The sequence below is a fragment of the Gracilinanus agilis genome, chromosome 4 (genome assembly GCF_016433145.1).
Source record: "Gracilinanus agilis isolate LMUSP501 chromosome 4, AgileGrace, whole genome shotgun sequence".
NCBI classification, from domain to species: domain Eukaryota; kingdom Metazoa; phylum Chordata; class Mammalia; order Didelphimorphia; family Didelphidae; genus Gracilinanus; species Gracilinanus agilis.
In genome coordinates this window covers 5,353,407-5,371,533 of record NC_058133.1, presented here as the reverse complement: position 1 = coordinate 5,371,533, position 18,127 = coordinate 5,353,407, and the positions used below count along the sequence as shown (strand labels likewise).

Genomic DNA, 18,127 nt, shown 5'->3' with positions numbered 1-18,127 from the left:
AATTCCATTGAATCCAAATCCCAGTCCTCTTGCCATTGTATCAGCCTGACTCACTTTATCCATCTGTGAAATGTGAATCATTATAATTACATCATTTACCCCCCCACCGAGGGTTGCGAAAAATGCATTTTGCAAACTGCAACATCTTTTCTAAATATCAACTAATCTTCCCATTTTAGCCAACTAATAAGGATTCTGAATGATGAGACAGACCTAAGCATTTTTTTAATATAAAGAACACTCCCCAGACTCCACAAACTCTCAGTCAGATGAGGACATTGTAATCTCAAGTGATTTATCCATATAATTTCCCCATGATCTTAAAGACAGCATCAAACCCCATCATCCCTTGTGTTCTAGCTTTCAGTTTTGAGGTACATGGTTTGAGGCCTCCATTCAAGCTTTTCTCTGCGGAAGGGGTTAGAAAGACACTAGAACATACATTTCCCTTCATTTTTTAATAAACCAAAGCTTTAGAGACTCTAGGGAGATGTGGGTCATTTAAAAAAGATGCTGGCTCTAAGGAATGTGATCTGGACCTGAATCCAGACTTCTTGGGGAAATTCAGCAGAGAGCAATTTTGTTCCAGACTGGAAAAGGTTTGAAAAACTCTTCCTTAATGTGAGCAAAGTCCTGGTGATTTGGAAAGTATAATGCCTTGGCATATATTCAAAAGAGTGACACTTCATGAGGACAACCTTGCCAAATCCCTCCTCTACTCTAGCTTCTTCGCCTTATAGAAAGTGGGTGTGGAGCCAACTCTGAAGCCAGCTGGAGGCTGAGGAGCATCAAAGGATCTATCTGCCAGACTCCAGAGCCTGAATAAAAACCCAGAAACCAGTCTGATCATCCATATCCTCCCTTTTTGATGTCCCAAGATGAGGGCATGTGACCACATTCCTGTGACATCAGAGATCTTAGCCGCATCCCATTAATGGGTGAGGATAAAAAGGCCAGTGAGGGTGGCAGTTCCTCACTGAAACAGCAGACACAATAGCTCATCCCTATGCAGAGTTTCCTCTGCCTTTCAGACCATTCCACAGGCATAGGATCTTAGGGAGACATGGAAGCGCTTCAGGGATCACCTGTTCCTCATTTTGCAGTTGGGGAAACTGAGGACCTCAGAGGTTAAGTGACATGTAGACTATTTGATGCATCAAAAAGCAAAGACAAACCTTGCCTCGAAAGCCTTTGTCCAGTTTTAAGAACTTCAGAAACACACATGCTGTGGACTTACAAAGACATCATTCGAAAGCTGAGACATCGAAATGTCTTTTCCACTCATTTGGCTGTGGGGATTTTGAATCAGGAATGTCCTATTTTGCTTTGAGGCAGTCAGCACCTTTCTTTATGCCTTGGCTGTCCACCACAGTTTCTGTAGGACCCTTTCTTAGGCGTAGGGACTTGTGGAAGGCGTGTGGATTGCTTTTCATTAGATTTTTCTCCTGGGATGACCATCAATATTGTTATGGCTACACAAAGTCTCTTATTTAAGATGACCTTAAGTTGGGGAAGACAAATATCCTCCTTTAAGTGGCTGGGCAGGAGGTGAAGGAAGTTTCACAGAAGTTCATAGAGCACAAGATAGGGATAGATTCGATCTCAACAAGAAGCACCTCCAATATGTTTCCCCCAATATGATACAAGCTTACTAGGGATGAAAGAAAGCCTCATTTTTGTCTTTGTATCTCCAGGGCTAGCACAGTGCCTGACATAGTAACTAGTCCATTATTATTGTTATTTTAAATATTAACAGAAATAGCAGCTTATGTTTATATAGCACTTACTATGTGTCAGGCACTATGTTTTATGAATATAATCTCATTATCTTCTCACCACCACCCTGGGAGGTAGGTGCTATTATTATCCTCATTTTACAAGCCAAGGAAACTGAGGTAGGCAGAGTTAAGTGACTGGCTTAGCCACACTGCTTGTAAATATCTGAGGTTGAATTTGAACTCAGATCTTCCTGACTCCAGATCTGAAGCTCTGTGTTTTACATAGCCACCTAACTGATTCACTATCCAAGGCCATAAAGTATCAAGTTAAAGAGCTGAATTCTAACCCAGGACCTCCAGCTCTAAGCCAAAGTCTCTTCCCATTACACAGCACTGGAATGTAGTGGAACTGGCAAAATGGAACTGCAACATTGACCCAACATACATTTCAAGTATATATTTCTAATTAAAGTTCACGTGTCTCAACTGAGAAGCCCTGAATCCTGGCTTCACCAAAAAGTCACTGAATGTCTTGAAGGCTCAGTTTTCTTGTATCTCAAATGGGGATAGCAAAGAAAATAGCCTCTTAAGAATTGGGATCATGATTTCCTGGCCAATATGAAGTCTCAAGAAGGTAAAAAAAATAAGCATCCTAGAAAAGAGTGATGTAGAGACGTTCTTACCAGTGACTTGGAGAGATCTAACCATGGGTACACCCGCACGAGATGAGACTTCTCCAGAGACTAATCCAGAGACATGTGAAGCAATGTGTGACTCAGAAAACATCTAATATGACTTGCCCAAATGATGTCTCCTTTCCTTAATCAGTCAAAGAATCACCATTGCCTTCTCTCCTGGTGACCTTCTTTGATGGTTAATCAACAAAAGCAACTCTCCTTTAGGGTTCTTAAACAACTAGAGCTCATCCATTGGTCTTTCTCTTCTGATCAAAGGAGACAAGACTTGTTCAGTGATTTGCAAACCTTACGGTACTATCTAAAAATTCATTATTACTGTGATTACCTTGCTTGATCGAGAATCTCTTTGGCACAGCCCCCAGGTGAGGTCGCACTTCCTGAACACTGAGCCCTGGAATCTCATAAAGCCTAAAGCTATATTTGTCTTTAAGGCACACTAACTGAGGTTTACTTTGTTATTTTATTGGAAAAGATCTGAGACCTTTACTCTGTCCCAGCAATATTGGACAGTTTTCTAGAAATCTGGAGCTTTGCTAGTTATGACCTCTGCATAACAAATAGTGTTTCTCGTGTTAAATATTGTATTTACATTATTTATTTATATTTTGAGTGATTGCTTCGGACGACAGCCATTTTTTTTGCCATGCTTTGAATGCTCTCTCCTCATCTCTATCTCCTGCCTCGCCGGGCATCCTTCAATTCCCAAATAAAGTACCATCTTCTCCAGGAAGCCTTTTTTCAGTGTCTCTTTATTTTAGTATCTTCTCTCCTTTTTCAATCTTTTCCTTTGGGGTCAGTATAGAGTGTACACATATATTTGTTTTGTTTGTTGGCTCCCCTACCAGATTGGGAACTTCTTGAGGAGACAGCTGGCATTGCGCCTCTTTTCTTCTCACCATCACTTAATACAGTGCCTGGCACATAGTAGGTGTTTAATGAGTGCTTATTCCCAGGCTGTTTAAATTTCATTCATTTTTTTTTATTTTCTTGTTCCATCCACAAAAAGAAAGTAATGGCACCTGATCAAAAAGTTGCAATTAGTTACGAATGCCTACGGCTATGTCTACAAACCCAACTGGTTGAGCCATTTCCAGGGCCAAATAATTTAAGAAGTCCATGCCATTAATTGTGATGGTGATAAATTGTAACTGGTAGAACTGTCCCTGCAGTAACGGCCGTTATGCTGCTCTCATAATTTGAGAATGGCCACAAGCAAATTATCCAGTGCAGAATTGAATAATGGCATATTTGGATGAGCCCAGAATGAAAATAACTGCTGAAAAATGTTTGATCAATTTGCTAAGCTATGGGATCTCATCTTTTGCAGGGCCTCCGTCTTTATTTCTTCATTTCTGAGACTGGGACCCACTTAAGGAGCCTGCTTAGCAACACTGGTATTTGCCTATTCAATTCAATTTCCACTGATAGTCATTTGACAAGTGTCTACCATGTACGAGGCACTGTGCTAGGAGCCAGGAGAGAGAAATGGAGGTAAAATTGACCCCGGACTCTATAAGAGCATAAATCCTGTTATATGCTAGATACCACTACCTGTAGATTAATAAATTCAAAAGCTTTATAAATTAAACTCAAATATCTTGGGGAGGAGGCTCTGGTTTCTAGAGGGATTTAGCTGAGAGAGTCCTCTGTAAGGCATCAGGCATGGAGTCAGGGACATCCGTGATTTGACCTTGCCTCTTAGATAAGTGATCTTGGAGAAGTCATTTCAACTTTCTAGCCTCAGTTTCCTCATCTGTGGGAACAATGGATATAACAATAAAAAACCTTATGTAGGACTCTAAAATCTGCAAAGATTTTACTTATGTCATCTTATCTGAACTCTAGGCTTATTAAGGGAGTCACTCTGGTTATGACATGATAAAGGGAAAAGGGACTTGTTCCAGATAGAAGACCAGAGCTCAAATCCCTTTACTAAATCCTATTAATTTTTCTGACTTTGTGTAAGTCGATTAAAGTACCTTGGCCCCCATTTCCTTCTATGTGAAAGAAAGCTTGGTTGGCCTGGATGGTCTAAAAAAGCTGCTACTACTTTTTAGAACAATGGTGCTTCAAACAAGCCTACCTTCAACACAAGCTGTCTATGTGACCTTGGGTACCTCACTTACCCAACCTGAGACTCAGTTTCCTGATGTGTAATATGGATGCTGGACTAGTGGATCTCTGAGGCAAAATTGGAATGCTGGTCCTCCTGACTCCAAACACAATGTGGAATCCACTATTCCACCTACTGTACCTGCCAGGGCTGTTATGGGGATCAACAAGGTGATATATGTAAAGTGCTTTGCAAACAGCATCCTCTCTCTAAATACCAGTTATTCTTGTGGACACAAATGGGGCTTCAATGAGATTAGAAGATTTCTTTGACAGATCAGCCTCATTACAACAGTGCAATACCTTTTTTCCAAGATGGAGATTTTTATCCCAATGATCCCCATATTCATCTTTCTCACAAAACTCCCTATTCATGTATACATTAGAAAGCAGCATAAAGACCATAATGGGTCCTAAATGTGACAGCCCATCTGCTCAGATCCAAATGCTGCAGTGACATAAGGCTTTTCTTATCCTCCCTCAACACTTACCTGCTCATTCTCAGATTCAATTATAGGTTTGGAATTTCCTGAAAGTAGATGGTTTATGACTTCACTCATATTCCCTCACAATAAACCACCTTTAACACACGTAGAAGAGCCCTCCGTTAGATACTAGAGAAAGGCAGTTGGGATAATATATGGAACGTGAGGCTTAAGGTCTGGAAGCCCTGAATCCAAATGATGCTATATACACTTGCAGGGTGCATGACCATGGGCCAGTTACTGACATTTCTCTGTGCCTCAATTTATTCATCAGTAAAATGAGTTTAGACCTGATGGCTCCTAAGTCTTCTTCCATTTCTAAATTATGGTTCGGTAATCTGTGATCATGTAAGTCTTCTGGTTGAGGACTTCATAAATAGATTGTCTATAATCACTATGATATGATAGAGTATCAGTGTTGAAAAGAAGTTGCGATCATCTACACTAACCCATCCTGGAAGATGAATCTACTTTATATATAATATCCCAATCAGTCTCTATCAGAAGACTGCCAATACACCATCAACCAAGGTAGGCATGGATAGGAGCACTCTACACATGTCTTAAGAAAGTAAAAGTTTGATTAATATACAAAATATCAAAATTCATTCATAGTTAAGTATTGGAGTAATGATGATCTTCAACTCAGCATAACATTGTGTCAAGACTCAAGTCTGACCCACATTGACCATTTCACCCTAGAAAAGTGACTTTAGCTCTTGGAGCAGTAAAGGATAAGTGCCAAGGTTAGAAACGTGGTAGACTAGAACAGCGGTAATGACAGAAATGAGAAATTAATCAACAATATTTAAAAAGTACTATTTGCCAGACTTTGCTACCTTCTGGGGACACAAAAACAAAACAAACATAGAGAAAACAAGAAATTCAGATTCTGTGGAATTGATATGCTGGAAATCAGTGGGCATTCTGGTTTCTTAACCAGTATTTCTTATACCATTGGTCTAACAGGATCCCCTGGGACCATCTAAAAATGCCATATATCATGTCTTTTATTCAGATCTTAATCAAAGTTATGAAACAAAGGAAAATAGCTAAAGCTACAATGAAATATGGTTTCCACATATTCAGCATCTTTGAAAACATGACAATGTTGTTGATGGGCGTCAATCGACATTTAAAAAAACAACATAAATGATATTATTTTTAAATCCCCTATCAATGGATCTGCCTGAACACAGCAGCTTCAGGATGTATGTTGTTAAAGCTGTTGGAAGCTCCCAACTTTTGAATTCCAATTACAAAAAGACTCTGATAAATCTTCTACAACATCATAGTCAGTGACCTACTTTCCCCACAAAATTCCACAGGGCAATGTAAAAGAGCATATGATACATCCTTGGGAGAAACTTGGCAACATCTTTGATTTTCTCCTATATGTGAAAAAGACAAATTCCTGTGTCTAAATCGGGTTCAGATTTGTTCCTCAATTCCAGAGCCCTGTAACAAGATAGCACAGGTTCTGACAAGACCTAACAAACTAGAAATTAGAATGTATACATTTTGGGGGCAATGCATTTTTCTTTTTTTATTTCTCTTTCCTTCCTTCCTTTCGTTTTCTTCCTTCCCTCCCTTCCTTTTTCCCTCCCTCCATTCCTTCCTTCCTTTCTTCCTTCCTTCCTTCCTTTCTTTTTTTCTTTCTTTTTTTTTCTTTCTTTCTTTCTCTCTCTCTCTCTCTCTCTCTCTCTCTCTCTCTCTCTCTCTCTCTCTCTTTCTTTCTTCCTTCCTTCCTTCCTTCCTTCCTTCCTTCCTTCCTTCCTTCCTTCCTTCCTTCCTTCCTTCCTCTCTTTCTTTCTTTCTTTCTTGTAAAGCACAACACAGTTAATTGTCGGCTAAGATGAAAGACAGCCATCTGTGTTGGTAGAAAGAATACCCAAATCCATGAAATAGCAGATTCACAAATAAGTCTAGAAAGTCATGACTACTTTCATAGTTAGATAGATTGTTTGAGTTTCAATGTGTTGTTAAGATTATCAGGTCAAACTTTTTCCCAACACAGAAATCCATTCAATATCATGCCTGTCAACTAGTAACTTTTGTTAATGTGATTTTAAGTCACAATTTCTGAACAACATGGGAGAAATGCCATATTTAGGATTATTATTCTTGGAGGAGAAGAAAGGAAAAAAAAACATGAACACAATTCTGCTTAGACAGTTTCATAGCATTAGGGAAAAGGAAATCATAACACCTACACTGAAGTGAAAGTAGAGAAAGAATCATTTCCAGCTCTTTGTTATAAATTTTATTTCATCTACACGGCTTCTTCCTCAACTTCGTCTACTGTAGGAATATAATAAAATGTATAAGAACATGGAATACTACATGAAGCCTAGCAAACCTTTCCTATCATATCAGAGAGATGAGAAAACTATCCAATATCCCCAGAAAGACAACACATAAGTCCTGCCTATAATAATAAAATTTAAATATTTGTCATTGTGGGAAACTGAAACTTCCATCTGTATGGCTGAATTTGCTTATGCCACTGTATGGTTAAAGCATTTTGTATGCCTACATATGTGTATAAGTATATATACATATATGCATATATGTATTTGTGTAAGAAATAAAATGGATATAAAAGGATAGATTTTAAAATATTATGGTTTTTAAAGATTTATTAACAGCCATTAGAAAAATGAAGCCACATACCATATTAAGAGTTAGTTTGAAGGACTTGCCATACCTCCACCACCATCCTATTTCAACATGAAAAAAAAAATGTGCCCTTCCAGGTGCTTCCTTTTTATTCTTCTCTCTATGTTATTGCACTTCCTGTCTATATGATTACACAAGAGGAATCATGGGAAATGTAGTTTGAAAGAGCCCTAAATGTCCACAGGAAGTTTAGATCAGGGACCTCAAAATTAGTTCAAAGACTCCCAAATTTCCAATATCACATTTGTGTGCATGTGTATTTAACCTTAGAAAACTTAGTCACGGTTGCTTATCACTTCATGAATTTTGGTAGCCGACAGTGATTAAGGTATAGTCAAAAGAGCAGTGGGCTTGAAATCAAGAAACCTTGTGTGCAAATCCTACCTCAGACATGTATTAGTTGTGTGACCTTGGAAAAGGCATTTAATATTCCCTTTCTTCAATGTCTTTACCGGAAAAAGAAGGTGATTAGAAATATCTATTTTGTTTTTAAATAAAAACCTTAGTTTCTTTTTTTTAGTAACAACTTAGTAATGACTCTAAATCAGAAGGACAAAGGCTAGGCAAAAGGGCTTATGTGATTTTCTCAGGGTCACATAGCTAGAAAGTGTCTGAGATCCAATTTGAACCCAAGTCCTCCTGATTTCATGCCTGATGTTCTATCTATTGTGCCACCTAACTGCTCCTGACTTGAGGTCTTCTATGCCAAAGGTATTAAACTCATAAAGAAATAGGGGCCACTAAACCATATGTAAAGATCCCTCTGAGCTCCATAGTGACTTGGAAAACTACACATCAGCATTATCTATGTTTTATTGTATTTTAAGTTTTATTATTTTTTAATTTTCTAATTATAATTTATTCTGGTTCAAGCTGAACTTGGGAGTGGCATTTGGCATCTCTACTCTAAAGGACCCTTCTAGCTCGAATCTTAAAATCTTGTGATTGTCATTCTTGTCCATTTGATTCCACTCAACACTGTCAAATGAAACATCCAAACTGGTGAAAACAGCATCCTGACTTACTGAAGCTTTGTAAACATGTACTGGAGAAAACTCTGCAGGGGAAGAGAGAAGCAGAAAGTCCACCTCAGGATGACTCATCAAATGATACACTGGAAAGTGGGTGGGATTGGTCATTAGACAACTGGTCATTCATTCTGCTCAAAGTCTATCAATCTTCTCAGTTCTGTAGTTTCTCAGTCTCGAGGCATAACTCTAATGAGCAATAGCTGGCTGGATATTGAAAGAGCCTTAGTGACTCACCTAGAAAAACCTCTGCATTTTGCAGATAAGGAAACTAAGAAGAAGAGTGAGTTTGATGAAGTCCCCAAGGCCCCATGGCCAGTTAGTAACCATCAAGACTGGAAACTAGTTCTTAATGGAAGAGATACATATTGCGGCGCTTGGGTTTTTTGTTTTAATTTCGAAGGGTATTCCATTAGTTGCTTTCTTTCTACTCCTTCTGCTTTTGATTTTGTGCTTTTTAAAGATTCTTCTAAGAAAGTGTCTATAAGGTCCACCAGACTGCCAGAGGGGTCCATCACTCGCACACATGCGTACACACACACACACACACACATACCAAACTAAGGAAAAGGCACTGATTGAGGAGACAGAAGGGCACAGTAGGGGAAGACATCGGTATTCTCTTTCCAAGAAAAAGTAGAACAGAAGAACTCAAAGAAGAGAAATAGTCATGGGCATCATGAATCCCAATGGCAGGAGCTTGGAAGTCAAGCCTAGAAGGAAGGTAGAAGTACAGGCATGAAATGGGTCTAGTGACCAAATAACGATACATCTTGACAAAGGGACTATTTTGGAGTTGAGTCCTTCATTGAGAATCATACACTCTGACCAACCATTCAGGATGCAGAGAAATATACCAATAATTAAAAAAAAGACATGTAGCAATTTTCATAGAACAACTGAACCCTACAGAAATTATATCCATATTCTGTTGACATCCACAGAAAGAATTCTCTTCTAGTTGTTTTATCAAATCACAAAAGACAGCAGGCTATCAAATATTATCAATATACTATTACTGGGAAGTGCTTTCTACACAATGGAGCTTTGTTATAATATACTTAAACCCTGGCCAGGACCATTTTAGATGTCTTATTAAAATGCTCCTTTGTCAACTACTACATAGGAAAAAAGGCACAACATACTCAAAAATATTCCTTTAAAACTCGCGTTAGTAAGTCTTACTTTTGTATACTTCACATGAAACAACCCAAAAGCACGGTGAGTCATTCTTTATTGAGTTTACTTCTTTCTGCACAGCTCCTTTTAAGCACCCATTATGGGGTCCTCTGCTCACTCTAAAATAGTAACTATCCCTGCTACTGCTTTCACATGAGTGTAAATAGTCTCGTAAACGCCCAGGTAAGGGCAGATATCCACTCCCCTAATGCATTCAGAACCACATCAAGGCTGTCTAAGAAATAAAACAGCATGCCAAATAACTTCTGGATCAGAGTCATTACATATAACCTGTTACAAATAAAATTAATAAAGATGGATATATTTAAAAATATTAAGAGTTTATTGTAATCCATATTGATGATTAAGAAAACCATGTGCCTGCTAAGATCTAATTCAAATGTCCCACCATACCTTCCCCCTTGGGTGCTTCCTAGGAAAGAGAGCATCCCAATCAAATTCTGAGACTTTATACCTCTGTCTACATAATCACACTTCCTGCCTACCTGTATTAGGTAAGAGGAATCATGGGAAATGTAGTTTTTCAAGTCCCTTAAACATCCACAGGAAGTTTAGATCATGGATCTTAATGTTAAGACTCCCAAATTTCCAATATCACAAACCCCAATGATTTCTAATTGTTGATATGCCTGTTGTGAAAAGAATAGATTTTAAAAGAGGGGGGAGGGGTAAAGTTATAAGGAACATTGTCCCTTTTAAGCAAAAATAGAATTGGACCTAAACATACCAAGTCAAAGGTGAAAAGAAGAACTTCATCTGGGAAGTTGGATTATTTTGGACTCCATCTAATGGAATATGTCATTTGCATATCACTGAATGCAAGGAAATCAATTCCAAATGAATCCAAGTTTTATCTATAGGTACAATATTTAATAGACTATGAATGCTAATCTATATGATTCCTTCAATGAAAAAGAAGGATACCATTGATGACACAAGAATCAATAAAATATCTATCAACTCAAGAAATAGTCAGAATAATTAGGTGCCTTTTCCTTTGCTGAGTCTGTTTTCTGATAGCCTAGAAAGAGCAGTAAAGGTATCAAAGGATATATCTGTGGAAAATACATAACGATCTGAATTGGAGGGAACAGAATATGAAACAATAAAAATGTAATAAAATAAGGAAGAATCTGGGTACTACAATTGTTTTGTGGATATGACATCCTGAAGACATTAAAAAAAGGATCTTAGATTAATTCCCCCAATCTAATGAAATGTGAAAAGATGTTGGGAAAATAAGATCAGAAATGCTCAGTACAGCCAGCCACCCATTATTCACATGACCCTCCTCCATAGAACTCGGCCATGGAAGAAGCAGCAATCTCCTTGATTTCTCATGTACTATTTCATCCATACCTATTCTGCCTTCATATGACTCAGTTTTCTTCTTCCAGTTTGTTGATTGAAGACAGCAAATGTTTAGCTCATGAACAGAATCTTATTTCTCTTGACTAAGCATGAAAAATTATTATCAAGAAGAAAGCTAGAGTATTTCATATTCAATGAGTATAAGAAAAATATGGTAAAAGAATGAGTGTAAAGATGATTCTTTATCAAATGTGTATCAGAGCATTGTCGAGACACAATTCAATTCAGTTCAATTCAGTTTTATAAGTATTTATTCAGGATCTTCTCTTTTCCAGCATTGGACTAGACAATGAAGATGCAAAGAGAATAATGAACTGTCCCTGCTGTCAAGGAGCTTCCATTCTACTAGGTGGATACAATCCATAGGTAGATGAGCAAATATAAATTATGTGAAAAACAATGGATCTCAATTTCAAGAGACAGAGAGCACCAGCAAATACCTAGAGAAATCAAGGGAATCCTTAGGTAGAACATGGCACCTAAGCTATGATTTGAGGGTGGGAGGGAGAGGGAGGAAATAAGTATTTATATAGCATCTACAATGTGGCAAGCCCTTTTTATAAATGTTATCTCATCTGATCCTCATAAGAACCCTAGGGTTCAAGGGCTATTAGTATTCCTATTTTACATGTGAGGAAACTAAGGCAAAGATTTAAGGACTTGTCAAGAATCATAAGGCTACTAAGTGTTAGACTGGATTTGAACTCAGGTCTTCCTGACTACAGACCCAGTATACTATCTACTGCCCCACTAGATGTCTCTTTGATGGAAACTAAAGACATAAAAACAGGGTTTCTAATATATTCTTTAAAAAAAAAAAGAAACACTAGAGGGCAGCTGGGTAGCTCAGTGAATTGAGAGCCAGGCCTAGAGATGGGAGGTCCTAGGTTGAAATCTGGCCTCAGACACTTCCCAGCTGTGTGACCCTGGGCAAGTCACTTAACCCATATTGCCTAGCCTTTACCGCTTTTCTGCCTTGGAACCAATATACAGTATTGATTCCGAGATGGAAGGTAAAGGGTTAAAAAAATCCAACAAAAAACTAAATATTTAGTCACATCAATGTGGGTTTGTGTTTTATCACAGTCACAGTAAGACATACATGTAGGTCATGTATGTGGATATGATACATGCTGAACCAAGTCATCTAAGTTGTTGCTTTGGATCTCTTCCTCCAAGATATTAATAGTTTAAAATGGCTACTTCTCTTTTCAAGACATTGTGAAAAATCATTGTTTTGTCTTCGTGGTGATGGTGGTGGTTGTTGCTATCTCTCCTTTTTATTCCTCTCTGGAGAACCAGAAATGACTTCTATGAGTAAGCATCGGCTTCTCCTAAAATGGCACAATTCTTCTTGGTAGCCTGCATGCCTTGGCTTAGGAAGAAAAGGACACATCCTTGGCACAGAAATTGGCCAAGAGCTTTGAATCAAGGAAAAGGAGGTTCAACTCTCTTCTGGGACCATCAAAACCACAGGGAGACAAAGCAAAACTCTTTGAGGTTGAAACATCCCCTGAAATATCTCCCAAGAAAAGTAAGTGGTACATGGCCAAAGAAAGCTGAGCTTAGAACAAGGAAGACCTGAGTTCAAATCCTACCTTGTACAATTACTCATTCTGCAATTTTGAGCTAGCTCATTAAGCAACTCTCAGTTTGCTCATCTGTAAATAGATAATGAGAGCGTCTACCTCATGGAGGTATTATGAGGATCACATGAGATAATATGTTCAGAGCTTTGCAGACCTTAAAGTCTTATATAAATGGGAATTCTTATTATTGCAGAACTAGAAGAGGAAGGTCAGATCTGTTCCAAGCTGACAGAGGTCCAGGTGGCAGGATATAGCTTGACCCTTCCTCTGAGCTTTATTCCTTGGGACTCTACCATTTTGACTGTTGCAGTCAGGCCACTGACTTCCCACGATACTTTGATCTTAACAAGATATAATCAGTAGCTATCATTTTTGGTTAATCATATTTCAACTATCCTCAGACCGTCATCAATTTTACATACTTGTATAATTCAGCCTCAGCAAGCCGAGTTCCATTTGCCTAAAACTGATGATCCCTTAAGATCCAGATTCCACACAATTAAGATAAACAGTCAAGTAAAGTCACATATTGAACCAAACCCAACAATAATACTATGTTTGGAGAGGCCATTCTTTCAAGAAAAGTAGACAGATTGAAATCACATCATCTTGGAATGGTATGACCACAGGGAGGAAAGAAATAGAGAGCTATATAATTTGTAAACACAAAATGACATCTAGGTGTTACATGGGATGCAATATATAATTGTATCTCTCTATCTACAGGTATATATATCTCTTCTCTTTCTCTCCCTTGTTCTCCCACCTTCAAATCCTTGGAAGAGTTAAAGAACCAACAGGAGACTCGGTTCCCAAATTCTTATTGGAGCAAAGTTTCCATTGGCTTCCCAAGTCTCCCGAAGGTAAATACAGAACCATCAGCCAGACCTCAGGTAGCAGCACTTACCTTTAAGTGCTTCCACATGCATCACTTATAGAAGTCGGAGTATAAAGGGAAACAAACCAACAAAAAACCAACCTTCCACTTCCAATACACATAAATGGGATAGTTTCTCATGGAGCTCAATGGAACACACATTCTCAACATAGCTGTTGGCCCATTTCTATTACTAACAAGTTAATGGAAACAGGTTCTGAAATGCATTCTAGATGGACAAAGAATGATCTGAGTCCCACTTTTCCTGTAGGGGAAAGTGTCAAAAGAGAACGCCCAGGGTACTGCTGCTGCCTCATTAAAGCCATTACCATCAGGAGGGCCAGATCTCTTCAGTGCATCCTTTGGAGTTCGGGCAATGGGCGCTGTTAGTTTTAGCGATGGACACGTTTGCATTTAATGTGTTATTTCATTATGCTGATGTGGTCAGGAGAACAAGTCCCAGATATTGAAAAGATAAAAGAGAATTTGCTGAGAGGGTCTTCATTGCCTTAAATCCCAATGACAGCCCTTCAGAATAAGAGAGCCCAAGTCAGCGCTTCTCATCTATTATTCTAAAGAGGATTTTCTTGTGGCATTATGCTGCTAACTAAAGAGCAGGGAGAAGTCCTGCGATCCCTAATATCATTTGCTCTCCCAAAATGGATCTTGTCACCTGGGAGATGAAACTGGTCATTTGAGCTGAAAATTTCAGTCTCTTGGAAGTTACCCCAAAGATCAGGACTACAGGCAGCCCTGAGGGGATTGTTTTTTTTTTTCTGGTTTAGGCCCCAAACATTGAAACGCAGCTCATCACATGAGCTGGAGTCATTGTTTGCTCTCCTTAAAAACATATGCAAGTCGATGTGTGGAAATGGTGCTCTTACTTGGTACCAATTTGGAATCAGTTCTCTCAGAAACTACATTGTTCCTGGAACCAAACAATCGGCAGCCAGGAGGCAGGAGGAAGGAGAAACAGGGGAAGGAGAAACAAGTGCACCTTCCTGGGAATGAAAGGACCTAATTCAACAAAAGCAAAGTCCCTCGAATTCAAATCAGGCAATGTGGTTATAGAATGTGACTTTAGAAAAAAAGGGTGGTCACACAATTCATGGGCGTTGATGCTATTCCAGCCCCTTCCCTTGAAGCTTTGGGTAGGATGAGGCACAAGCAGCAGATTCTCCCCCTGGAGAACACTTCAGGACAGTGAATCGGCTCATTTTAGCAATTAAAAGAATAAGGGAAAACTTCCCATGAATAAACATCTTCAAGGCATTTCTCCATCCATGAGGAATATGAAGGACATTAAGCCCAGAGCTCTCCCCAGAGGCCTGCGAGATACTGTACAGAGCAACTCAGTGGAGAATAAAGTAGTGCTGCCCCTGCCACTGGGTGCGAGGCCAGCGAAGGCTGCCACCCCATCTTTCAATGTGCTGCTAACAGACAGCATTAGGCGGTGATTATTTTCATGAAAAAATAAAGTTGAAGCTGCAAAGTATCCCACTAGAGAGAAATTAAAATAAAAAAAAAGTGGGGTGGGGGGCCCAGAGGAGAGGGAGACGGCTGCAGGGCACTCCAGGTGAGCTCATTTTGTACCAGGGAGCATCCAAGGCCCCCCAACATTGGGGGCATCCATACAGAACGAGAAGATCACTTGGGAGAAAAGGATAGGAGCCAAGAGGTCGGAACCTGGAGCCAGGGAGGCTAAAGCACTGAGGGAGAATCCTAATCCCCCAGCTCTGCTAGGGAACAGGAAAGGGGAACAAGGGAGAGCACCTCCTGTCAGGGTGCCAATAGCTGGCTAGGAAGCATGTAGACTGCAGCATCCATGACACAGCTCCATCGTCATGGAAGATCATTTTTCATTCCATGCTATGGAGGTCCAAACTTCTTAGAAGAAACTTGTCCCATAGCAGGCAAATATGGGAAACATTCCAACCCTCTCTAGCTCCAGCCGGGGGGGCTTCGAGTGCGTCATGTGAAAGGCAACCCTTTGCTCGTCCTCTGCTCAGCCCCAATTCTCTCTGCATTCTGCTCTTACATTAAGTTCACGACAAAGTTATCAAAATAGAGGATTAAATATATATTCCGAATGCACACAAACGAGGGCCCCCCAGCCATTTCCCCCATATCGCCTGGGTCTCGGGGAGAGGGTTCTGAAGAGCCCAGTCATAGGCCACACCCACGAAAATAAATTGGGAAGTCTATTTACTATGGGAAGGCATTCGCTGACAGGGTTCCATTGCACCTTGTCCATGGTACAGCCATGAATGTGCTGATCCTGGGCAGTCCACATTCGCCAGCTATCTAACTCTCATTGGACAAGAAGGGGACATCGAAGGCAGATTTGAGCCATATGTCCGGTGGAGCTACAGAGCGAGAGCCTGGCTGTTGCTGGGCAAGGAAGGTGCAGGGAGAGATGGTTAGCCCTAGTGAAGTCTGAGCACTCCCTGAGCATCCATTTACATCCTCCCCAAAGAAGAAATATTTTCAGTACTTCATTCTGTTTAAGGGGGAAACTGAGCTGTTGGTGCTCAGTGGTGACAAACCACTTCTGCTCCAAAGCTTAGGAAAAAGGAGAGAAGGGAAGGCAGGGAGGGGAGACAGGAGAAGGAAGAAGGGAGGGAGGGATTGCAGGATAGAGGGAGGAGGTGCAGAAGTGTGGAGAGATATAGGAGTGGGGAGGGAGGGTGGAAAGGGGTGGAGGTACAGGAGAGGAGAGAGAAGATAGAGAGGGAGGGAGGGAGCAAGAGAGAGGAGAGAGAGAGGATGAGGGAGTGAGAGGGGAGAGAGGGAGAGAGGAAGGGAAGAGGGAGAGAGAGAGAGAGAGAGAGAGAGGTTGTAGGTGAATGTGGTGTGTGTATTTTTGAGTGAGAATGTAAAGATGCGTGTGAACAGTGAAAGGGCATGTGTCTGAAATTTAAGAGAGGCTGTTTATAAGTGTAAAAGTGTATTACAGAGTGTGAGAAAGGGAAAAAAGTGTCAGTCTGTGCCAAAATTCTACAGAGTGAGAGTTGTACCAGATAGAGCAGGGTATTTCTGGGTAAAGGTAAATAGATGTATGAGGCTGGGAGACTAGTGGAGCTTGAGCTTGTAATGGAAGGGAGAAAGAGACAACATCTACGTATGTGTGGCAGAAGTGAAATGAGAGGGAAACCGAAGAGGAAAAAGAAATGGGGGAGCATAAAAAAGGAGGAACAAAACAGAAAGAGAAGAGATCAGAGGAGGATGCCTGAGAGGGGAAAGAAAAAATGGGAATGAGGAATGGAAGAAGTGGGTAAAGTGAGAAATATTGAAAAAGCAAAGGGAAAGAGGAGGAGAAATCAGAAGGGAGCCGAACGCTAGAAAAGGCAGGAAGGGAGGAGAAAAGTGTTAGGGGAATAAGGAAAAAGGTAAAGACAAGGGGGAGAACGGAACGAGAGGAAGAGAAAGAGAGGAGGAGAAGAAAGATCGAAAATGCCTGGGAGAGACTGAGCCTCTGGGCGAAAGGCGAAAAGGGAGGGAGGGAAGAAGGGAGGGGGAGAGGGAGGGAAGGAGCTAGCGTTTTTCCATGAGCTTTAGCAAGAGAAAAATAAAAAACAAACCTGCCTAACTTGTCAGACTCTGAGAGTAAAGCATGGCAGTATTAGAAGACCTTGGGAACAGTTTCCAAGGGGCACCAGCACCTCCTTCCCAGCCTTCACACTTTCCTCATCCCCGTCCTCCTCAGTTGGTTCAGGTTAGAGTCGGAGAGGTTTCCGAAAGTGCTTTGGGATCAAGGGGTCTAGTTGCTTCGCTCCCTCAGCTAAAATTGAGAATAGGGGCTCTAGCGCCCAGGTGGCATCCGCGCAGCTCTGAGGGGAAAGACTTGGATTTCTTTTTTATTGTCCTTATTATTTGGGTACTGAGCATCAAAGGGGGTTGGTTGGGGGAGAGTAATAGGAGGGAGGGAAGGACCACACAGAGACTGAGAGAAGTAAGTAGTAGGAGAAGGGGGGGGGGGGGGGGAGAGAAAAAAAGGCACACTAATTGTCCTACCTAAGCACCGCCGTGTCCCCCTTTCTGACCATCAGGTTGTCCACTGCCGGCCAAGGCAAGTCCATGCTCTGTCCAGCCGGGAGGCAGGAAGGCAGCAGGCAACACAGGCTCAGCAGCACCGCGGCCAGCCACTGGTTTGAGCAGCAAGCGCCCTGCACCAGCATCATGATGTCCATCCCTGCTAGGGCTGCTCCCCACTCTCCAGCAGCCTCCAGCTCTCCGTCCCCCACCCCCTGGCGCTCTCGAGTCCTCCTTTCCGGGGAACCAGGCGGCACTCTCCACAGCTCCACAGTTTGGTGGGGATGTGTGTGTGTGTGTGTGTGTGTGTGTGTGTGTGTGTGTGTGTGTGTGTGTGT

At 40.8% G+C, this 18,127-nt stretch overlaps 1 protein-coding gene across 1 annotated transcript in view; it reads right to left on the bottom strand.

The window, feature by feature from the left end:
- The window catches only part of NEGR1 (neuronal growth regulator 1), a 1,016,240-nt gene extending 998,293 nt beyond the window's left edge, over positions 1 to 17,947 (bottom strand). Inside the window, exon 1 of the mRNA XM_044672722.1 lies at positions 17,772 to 17,947. Within this exon, the coding sequence (XP_044528657.1) occupies positions 17,772 to 17,947 (176 nt within the window). The remainder of the gene's footprint in view (positions 1 to 17,771) is intronic.
- Positions 17,948 to 18,127: the final 180 nt, after the last annotated feature.